At 35.8% G+C, this 10,565-nt stretch overlaps 1 protein-coding gene across 1 annotated transcript in view; it reads left to right on the forward strand.

Moving 5' to 3' along the window:
• The window catches only part of LOC142143435 (cytochrome P450 2K1-like), a 36,931-nt gene extending 27,282 nt beyond the window's left edge, over positions 1-9,649 (forward strand). Inside the window, exons 7-10 of the mRNA XM_075201276.1 lie at positions 5,531-5,672; positions 7,077-7,258; positions 8,602-8,743; positions 9,425-9,649. Coding sequence (XP_075057377.1) covers positions 5,531-5,672; positions 7,077-7,258; positions 8,602-8,743; positions 9,425-9,633 — 675 coding nt within the window. The 3' untranslated portion in view covers positions 9,634-9,649. The remainder of the gene's footprint in view (positions 1-5,530; positions 5,673-7,076; positions 7,259-8,601; positions 8,744-9,424) is intronic.
• The last annotated feature ends 916 nt before the right edge of the window (positions 9,650-10,565 follow it).

The following is a 10,565-nucleotide window of genomic DNA, read 5'->3' on the forward strand; positions in this document are numbered from 1 at the left end:
CTGTCCAAATGAGCTTACAATCTAACAGGTTTGGGGAATAATTAATTAATTAATAATAAGTCAGTGGAATAACAATTGTTGGCTGTAGGTGTGTGTGGCTATTGTAAACATATTAGACACCAGTAATAAAGCAACAGTTTTCTACTAGAATTTCTGTGCAGCTGGTTATGAGGAGAGACATCTATCTACATCAATAATCACTTGTATCATCTACGTGTCTTTTTGTCATATTATACATCAAATTTTGCAATTATATTTAAAACAAAATCACATCATATTTATGGTATATGGCACATCATATTTATAAAACAACAAATATAGACTACCTAATATTATTTGATCAAAGCAGTCTGTTCTTGGAGATACGGTAGAGCCCTACGGGGGTTAATATTATCATGTTTAGTTTTGTTAATATACCGAGAACAGAGAGTTTGAGCCTTACTTAATTCACTATATATTTCATTTTTATGCAAATACTTTCAGGTTGCCATCCAATTAAGTATTAGTCACATGATACTGTTTGTGTGTTTTTTGTTTTTTATAAGATACTAGTATGGGTGATATTCTGCCATTCATGTTCATGTTCTGTATATGTTTTCATCATATTTGTGCTTTAGCTACATTGCTATTGCATAGTCTGATGCTGGAAACTAAGCAGGACTCTGTCGGGTCTTTATTAGGATGGGAGACCGTATTTGACCGGCTAGTTTGCAGAGCCTGCCGTATTTTTAATTGGAATCTAAAGTAATAATTTCTAAACCGGACTTGAGCCCAAGTATTTTTTATAGATACATCTCCTGTTCACATGGTTTTTATTATAAATGTCATTTTTTATTGATATCTATAGGGATTTTGAGTCAATTATGCCTAATGATAGGTATCGGGAACTTTTAAAGGTTGATACTAAGGGCTAGATTTACTAAGCTGCGGGTTTGAAAAAGTGGGGATGTTGCCTATAGCAACCAATCAGATTCTAGCTGTCATTTTGTAGAAGGTACTAAATAAATGAAAGCTAGAATCTGATTGGTTGCTATAGGCAACATCCCCACTTTTTCAAACCCGCAGCTTAGTAAATCTAGCCCTAAATGTTTGATTGTATAATATGATTATCTGTGCTTAAGATTTGATTATCTTTGCAATTGGGTTGTTGTCTATATCATATGGGTTTATAGACATAGTTTATAAACAGAGACCACTATTTATTTACTTATTTATTTGTTCACCAAACTGCCGGATTTCCTTGAATAAACCTAATGAAAGAAACCTGCAAGCTTTGAAGGTCATATGACCGTTTAAGAAGGAATAGGCTAATTGGATGATTCAATTTTGGCTTTATGTGATAAATACCCACTCATGCCAGTACTAGGAATATGCTTCTGAGGAAACGGCATCTGTGCCTAGAAACGCATCAAGCAGTTTTATAGGACTTTATGCTCCCTATTACTTGGCTTTTGTGAACCCCGGGGTTACTACATGTTTCAGCGCTTCTAGTTTTGCGGATTCGAGACTGAACTGATCACACACTCCATTATCTTCTGCTACTTGTCCACTCCACGGGCTGGATTCCTCTGTAAGGTATATTCTAATACTGGAACATACATTCGGACAAAGGTACCGATAATTACTTAATGCTATTTGCATAGGGAGTTGGATTGTGTATCATATTGACAGCCTCATATTGCACACTGTGCTTACTTGTATACTGGAACTGGTTACATCATAACAACCACATTACGGGGAGGACATACATCTATCTTTCTCCTCCATCCAGGCTGAGGTTTTCACAGATGGATACCGCATATTATCCTGTTATCATTCAAGTTGATACATTCTTGATTATGTATACTGTCATAGATTTATTTGTTCAAACTGTGTGATATATATTCAGCGCTTAACCCAAAGTATGCTTACTCCCTTGTAGGGAGATACTTGGCATTTAATTCATTTATGATTATTATGTTTTAATTGACTCGAGGGTCCTTATGGCCATAATCACTGTGTATTTTATTATGTGTGTATTATTTTTTAATAAATAATAATCAAGTGTTTTACCTAGCGCTCCTTCTTTTTCTTTTATTGTATTTATAGATAGCAAGCAAGCTGTCCTTTTACTGCAGAGATTATTTATGTAGAGATCTGTCTGCTAGAATTGTGTGCTGCTGATCAATAGGGTGTCAGAAAGGTTAGTCTGAGTAGTATCTGAAGAAATATACAGTGGATAAAAACAGGGTGCTATTGCTATATCACTGTGAGCAGCACACACCATAAAACAAATACTAAATACATTTCTTGCTTTTAAAATATGTTTGTGTAAGTGTTTGAAGCTAAAAAAAAAAATCCTGATGGGCAGTGTCAGTGAGTGTGGCATCTGAAGTATTTATTGGAGAAAAAATAAGGTACTGTATTACTGTGAGCAGTATCCCCCCAAAAAAAACAGATTTCTTTCTTAATTTCTTTATTTTAAAATTCATAGTATTGTTCTACCAGTCAAAGCAATTGTTGTGAGGGGCAGTCAGTGACATGGGGCCTGATTCATTAAGGATCTTAACTTGAGAAACTTCTTATTTCAGTCTCCTGGACAAAACCATGTTACAATGCAAGGGGTGCAAATTAGTATTCTGTTTTGCACATAAGTTAAATACTGCCTGTTTTTTCATGTAGCATACAAACACTTGATAGCTTATTTGTACACTGAAATTTAAAGTTGATATTTGTGTGCTACATGAAAAAACAGTCAGTATTTAACTTATGTGCAAATTAAAATACTAATTTGCACCCCTTGCATTGTAACATGGTTTTGTCAAAGCAATTTTTGTGAGGGGCAGCAGCACCCCCAAATAACATATATTTCTTTACTAAAATGAACATGCAAGAGGACGATGATGATGAGGATTGTGCTATAGTAAAGCAGAATATTAGGTAACAACTCATGCCATGAGCTTTAGATTTTCTGACGGGCCAAAACCAGGGTGTTGGTGGAGTCTGAGTAGCAGCACCCCACAAAAAACACAGATATTTCTTCTTTTCTTTCTTTAAATTTCCAATTGTTTTTCTACCAGTCAAAGCAATCTTTGTGAGGGTCCGTCAGTGACAAAGCCAGGGTATTACTTCTTACTGCCTCTTCACTTCCCATGAGGCATGCTGTCTAACATTACAAATTTATTGCGTGCAGTCCTTCACTTTTTTTTATGGGTACAGCCCACTTTAGTCTATCTAAATAGCTAATGATGCTTCTGTCAGTTTACTGATCAATTTTTCAAGTCTTCTAGCTTCCCAATCAAAAGTTTATTGTTTGCATAGTCTTTTTATTATTGGGTAATGCCCACCTTCGTCTATCTAAATGTCTAATTATGCTGCTATCAGCTTAATGACCTTTGCTGTCTGTGATGAATGCCCTCTACTATTAAAAATGTATTGAGTGCATAGTCTTTCAACATTTTTATTCTAGCTGCAGCCCACCTTCGGCTATTTACTTATGTTAAATCTTATCAGCCAGTGCTCTAAAACTAAGTTTCATATTGATTGCATGCAAAATTTGCTTGTTCAGAATTGTGTATAGTAAAAAGCAGCCTAGCATCAGCTAGCAGATGAATGGATAGACTGTTCATGCTATCTTCATGGTCAACACCCTCATAGTCCAGTATCAAATTTTCCAACTAATGATTCCCAAGAGACATCCTTGTGCAGGATAGCTGCTGATGGGGGTGATACTTTTATACAGAAGGTGACCAAGAAAAGTAAGTATAATATTAAACAACAATTGTCTGTGAAGCAACGGTTTGCAACATGAACCAAGAAGGACAGCCAGCATCCTGTTGCACAGCAGATCACTAAATCCATGAGAGCTAGTGTTATCATTGGACGTGCGTAAAATTTCTGCCATCAATGCATCAGCTTTTAGAAGATTAGTTGAGGTTATTTGTCCACGCAACAAAATTCAATTATCCACTTAACTATGGATATAGGGACGAGCTATACTGGTCATACAAAAGACTACACATTGTCTAATATATATCTTTGTTTGTAAAATGAAAATGCAATTATTAATCTAATATGCCAGCACTACATCAAATCTGAAAAATGTAGCCATAATTAAGTACAGCTCGCACATCACAGCTGCTCCCTTAAGAGTGGAGTGGACTGGCTGCAGCCTTCAATGAAGCAAAGAACAGTCTGGAACACTTATGCAGCCCTCTGCAGTCATTCTTTCCTCAAATGTGGAGCAGTGAGCCCATGCAGCTTAAGTTCTCTCTGAGTGGCTAACTTTTCAGCTCCTCTGTGACCAAATGAATCTGGGTTAGCTGGTTTACCAAGTCAAGATCCTGAGCCTGTGCTCTTGTGGGTGGGTAACATATTCTGATTGGGTACAAACTAAAGCAATGTGTTGTGTTCACTGGCTATTCCTGGCTGCTATACCTCTCCAGTATGTCACACATGCTGCCTAACAGATAACTATTTGGTGTATCTTCTTTTGTAAAATGACAATGTAATTTATCTAAACATCTTTGATGAGGATGTTGATGAGGGTGATAACATTATCACCAATGAGAAAGATGACCACTGTTAGCCAAATGCTCATACATACATGTTAAAATCTATTCTACAGTTCAACACACTACTACACTATTAAAATATACACCCCCATTTCCCACATTTATATATTTTAAATCTATATTTTGAACCAATGGAATTCCTATAATTTACACTAATCCTGGCACGATCAGCAGGATACCTTCAGGATAATTGCAGTAAAATTGTATGTCATACTTGGCATCTTTCATTTCTTGTTCTCCGGGAGATCCCAGATAGGGGTCGTGGTGGGAGGGTGAAAGAGGGTGAGGCACAGCCAATTGCGTCATTTTGACCCCACCCCCTGCATCAAAATCGATATACTGTTGCAGGGATGGGGGCAAAATTACATTCACTGCAAATGGAGTCATTGAGACTCACATCCTGCCCACTTCACTAGGAAGTGGGCAAGAATGGGAAAATTTCCTTCTCTCCCAGCAGTCCAGGAGACCTACACGAAATTCCGGAATCTCCCGGACATTCCGGGAGAATGCAAGTATGCTCTATCTACATTAGAGGAAGGAATGATTCAGCACAATCTTGCAATGAAAGTGGGCTCCTGATTTGATAAGTGTGAAGCCATCCAGTCAGTACCCAGCTGTCAATTCAAGGCAGAGCATTGGATTTCTTCTTCCTCCAGCTGTTTATTGCAGCTGACGAGAGATGTCATGGCTGATTGTAAGTACCAGGACCCTGCTGAATATAGTAAATGTTAGGAGTTCCATGGGAAAGGTCCCAAAATACTCATATAAGAAATGGTACTGGATTGTCTACCAACAGTTTGGCCCCAGCAAAATTTCCAAAGCTTGTGTGGATGCAGATATGCACAGAGATGTTTACAGCATAATGTTCATTATTATGGATAAGCTTATTAAATAACCTCCATGCTGAATATCTGTCCTTTTGTCTCTGAGTTTAGTCTTGAAATTATTTAATTATGTTTATTTTGAATCACTTTTAGGAGAAAAAAAAATCTACAAAATATTTCTGTGATGAAAATCTAACAATGATCATCAGCAACTTGTATGGTGTTGGAATAGATACAACCTCAACCACTCTGAGATGGGCTCTTCTGTTAATGATGAAATACTCTGAGATCCAAAGTAAGATAACTAGTCACACTTTACACATATACCATGGTGCAATGAGATATTTAGTAACACAAAAAATGCATGTGTGCAACAGGAATGTTCCAGGCGCCAATTAAAAATAAATTGCAAACATGACTGTCATCTTGTACAGGTAGAATTTATAAAGCCAATGCACATGGAGAACAGTATTAAAACTAAAGTTTGTCTTTTTAAAATTTTTACCCTTAAGCTGGAGAGCTTATAGTGGCATAACATGTGTGCAATACACTGTGTGCTATTGCTCAATATTTATAGGATAACCATGGTCTCTGCACTGCAATTTCCCAGCATATGATCAGGAAGAATTAACACCTGCTCTCCAGACCAGTTAGAAGATACATACTTTTCGAGTGGTTTTTACTGAGGTTAATGCTACGTGTATTTGTGTGTCTTCTTTCCTGATTTTGCATAACATTTACATAATATTGCATTGTTAAATGGTTACAGTAATTTGCACAATATTCCCCTGTTATCACATAACACACACAATTGCATCAACCAGATTGGTTTCATACATGTTGACAAAATTCTGCAGCTCCGGACAATCAGTATAACAAATCATACAAAATTATATAGAAACAGAACAAGATCATGGGTCTGATTCATTAAAGATCTTAACTTGAGAAACTTCTTATTTCAGTCTCCTGGAAAAATTCCCAAACTTATCCAGCTAAACATGTGGAATGAGGCTAATATTTAATGGAAAGATTATTGGGTTTTTTTGCTCATCTTTTCCTGTGAGCCTTCCCTCCTTCCCAACAAGCATTTCACATGTTTACACCAGGCCTTTTCTATAGTTATAAATTACTCCAACTAAAAGGTGTAATTTATAACTTTTCACCTAGGCAACTTTAAATTATGTGGACAGATTTAGAGTTGAGAGGAGGCACATTCAGGCTCAACTCTAAATCTCAGTGTTAAAATAAAGCTGCCCAGTGTTTGTTGGCTGTATTCGACGCAGTCAGGACATTTGGTTTGTCCAGGTGCAGTTTGCACTCTTTAGTTTTTATCTCCATATGAGGCACCAAGTGTATGTACTGTAAGCAGACAAACCATGGTTCCTTAAAGGATGAGAATAAAGAATCAAGTGGTTTTTGCAGCACTCTGAGCAATAGTAATTATGGCAGTGAGGGTTTACATGCAGTACTGGGCTCATTTTAAAAAAGGTACTGCATATTTAAACATCTGTCAGAGAACTGAGAATGCAAAATGGCATAATAAATGGTACATTGCTTATACTTGCCACATACACTCAATAATTTAATTCAATATTTTTTTTGGAATTGTTAAAGTATGGAAATGTATGGATGACCTGATGATGATTTTCTGTTCATAGTACAGCTAATGCTGTCTATCTACCCCTTTTGTTGACTACAGAAAATGTTCAAAAAGAAATAGAAAAAGTAATTGGTTCGGCTGAACCTCACACAGAGCATCGGAAGGAAATGCCCTATACAAATGCCGTTATCCATGAGATTCAAAGATTTGCTAACATAGTACCAACTGTACCACATGCCACTGCCCAAGATGTTACGTTCAAGGGTTATTTTATACCAAAGGTAAGCAACAAATATATATGTATTCATTTTCACTGTTTAGGTGCAACCTGTATTTGTTCTTAAAATAACAAAAAGAATGCATGTCTGTAGTACAGAATATACAGTTTATGGTTAAGAATGTGGCCATTTATGTTCCATTTGTATAATTGACATTTAAATTCATTAGCGACCACTGAGGTTCTCTTTGACTAACTAAATGTATTAAGGGACAGCAGATAGCTTGGTTACATTACAAGGTATTTTAAATTGACTTTATTCTTAAACAGATAAATACATGGACTGGATAGTCAGTCACTAAGGTGCTCCAAAAAAGGGCTGAGGTGTGTGTGTGTGTGTGTGTTTATGTGGATTTGGCATTTACATAATTTTTATCATCATTGGGCAGTTCTTTTTGCAACTGAATAACTATAGAAAGTCATTAACCCTCTTTTAAGTGAAGACCCCAACCACCCATGATAGTTTCCACTGCCCCATATAAGATGGTACTTTAGATGTATTTTGATGTTCTAAGCTTCTCATTGTTATTTACAATTTAGTTTACAGTTGAGAAAAAGTGTCTTCTATGCATCTCTTTCTATTAGACACATGTATTCCTAAAAAATAAACATAAATTACTTTCTATATCGGGTCATTAGCTCTTTTTTGTCAAGTTTTGCTGTAGCCTTTATTGTTATAATTTGAAAATGTGTAGCTATTATTTTGTTTTTATATCATTTGGTAAAAATTACATTTTACAATTTAAAATCATTCAAGACCTTCCATTGATCAAATAGGCTATTTTAATTTAATTTCATGGATTGTTTAGTAATTGAATATCAGGAGCATAGTTTCAAATGTGTAAGTCAGAGAGAAAAGTTATAACGGACCCACTACGGACCAAATATATACCCACCACAATGTCTACTTCATCTCCAGTCAGTGAATATCCAATAGGATAAATTGTAGCAATATGATACACTAGTCTGAATTTTATGTATAGTCATTTTTTTTCTCATTTTCCAAATCCTATAACGTCCTGGATACATTTTTTATGAAGGGATAAGAAGTTTGCATTCTTGGATAGAATGTCTACAGGGCCATGCCTGCCAAGGGGATATAGGAGAAATTAGCTTTGGGTGACACTTTTATATAAATCTGGAGAAGCAGTAAAACCCCCTGGTAGTACAACAATTGGCCACCAATTACCAGATTGAGATACATTTATTTTTTTTCCTTATATAATTTAGAATATAAACATATATCTCATAAAATGTGCTTTATTTGATTATTCTACAGATGATACAATGAGAGTTTCCAGGTTAGTTTTTACTGCAACTAAAATTTAAAAAAAATATTTTTTTCAGGGGACATACGTCTTCCCATTACTGACCTCTGTTCTCCGAGATGAGGCTCACTTTGAGAAACCAGATGAGTTTTACCCTCAACACTTCCTGGACTCTGATGGACGTTTTGTGAAGAAAGAAGCATTTTTGCCATTTTCAGCTGGTAGTTAAATTTAAATCTCCATGAAAAAAAGAAGAAAAAACTAGTGAAACATCTCTTCTATTCCATCTACTGTATTTCTACTCTCATAATATATCTCTCAAAGTATCTTTATCCTTTGCTGCCCTTACCTCCTGAGACCAAAGTTTTGTTGGCAGAAAAATTACTTTAGCCTCAGGCAGTATCAAGGTTTTGATGCATAAGGCAAATGTGGCAAATATTGTCTGATACGCTATACCTTTAAACATAATCATTCAATGGAGTATAGAGTACATTGATAAGATACACGGGGCGTATGTTTGTTTAACTCATACCAATTAATGTAAGCGGGAATGGTGAAAACACAATTCTCTGATTGTTCCTCTCAAGGAAAAGAAAAATATACTCTATGATGGCTCCGGGCTCCTCATCTTGGTTGAACCAAAAGTATTTGCCTCTTCTGTCTGTCCCACAGTCCTGGCTGCAAGTCACAATTTATAGCTCTACAGCAGTTTTGATACCACAAGTACAGATTCACGCATTTCTTTTACAAGGGCTGGTATTGTAAAACATTGGTTTATATTAAACCTCAATTTAGTATGTGTTTATGTATTGCTATATTTGGTCTATAGCAATAAACTACTACAATACTAGCAAAATATATGACAGATATCAGATGCATTTTATTATATCTCATTTCTATAGGTAAAAGAAGTTGTGCTGGTGAGAAATTGGCTAGAATTGAGCTATTCATCTTCTTTACAAGGCTGTTGCAGAACTTCACATTCCAAGCTCCTCCTGGAGCTGAGCTGGACATAAACTCTGCATTTGGATTTATAACACCTCCTATGCCCCATTCCATTTGTGCTGTGCCTCGCACCGAAGATCAGACTACCAAGGGAAAAATATATTAAATTAACTGCTACCTAAATTAAAGGGGTTTTCTACTTTCCGTTTACTGTAATAAATTGGTCTGTACATGTCTTTCTTCAAATTTTACTGATTATATCCCTTTATGTTTCTGGCTTCCTCCTGTGCTTTCCATCAAAGCCTTTTATATAAGCTAGGTAGAGTTTTTAATTTATTTCACCATTGGAGCTCAGCTCTGAAGATTGGATGCATAGAACAGTTTTGTGTCAAAATGATATTAAGGCTTTGATGGAAAAAAAAAGTAGTAGACAACATCTTGGGCTAGATTTACTAAGCTGCAGGTTTGAAAAAGTGGGGATGTTGCCTATAGCAACCAATCAGATTCTAGCTTTCATTTATTTAGTACCTTCTACAAAATGATAGCTAGAATCTGATTGGTTGCTATAGGCAACATCCCCACTTTTTCAAACCCGCAGCTTAGTAAATCTAGCCCCTTGTGATTATTATGAAAGTAAGGTGTAGATGAATAGGAAATGACTGAAGTGAAAAAACTGTTTAATATACAGGTGGAAGTGGAAATTTAGAGGTGGCGTTATGAAAAAATGTAACAGGAATGTAAGTGAATTAAACTTGTTAGCTTTAGAATGAAGGTAGAATGAGAACTGGCGGTATGGCATACAACCAAATACATCACGACCACTTGTTATAAGTTGTGTTGAATTTAAGAAGTTTCACTTTTTCTGTTTTAATAATTTAACAAATCTGTTGATTTTGGTTAATAAGAATTTTACTTTTTTACATGGAAGAAATGTTATGAGTTGTTCCTAAGTGATGTAAACCTGGGTACACACTACAATATTATACATACAATATTATACATATTATGCAATACAACAATATAGTAAATATTTTGGAAGAAGATACTTGAATCTTCGTGGCTACATTGTGACACATAGCCGGAACGTATTACACTATT

This window comes from Mixophyes fleayi, chromosome 3 (genome assembly GCF_038048845.1).
Source record: "Mixophyes fleayi isolate aMixFle1 chromosome 3, aMixFle1.hap1, whole genome shotgun sequence".
NCBI lineage: Eukaryota > Metazoa > Chordata > Amphibia > Anura > Limnodynastidae > Mixophyes > Mixophyes fleayi.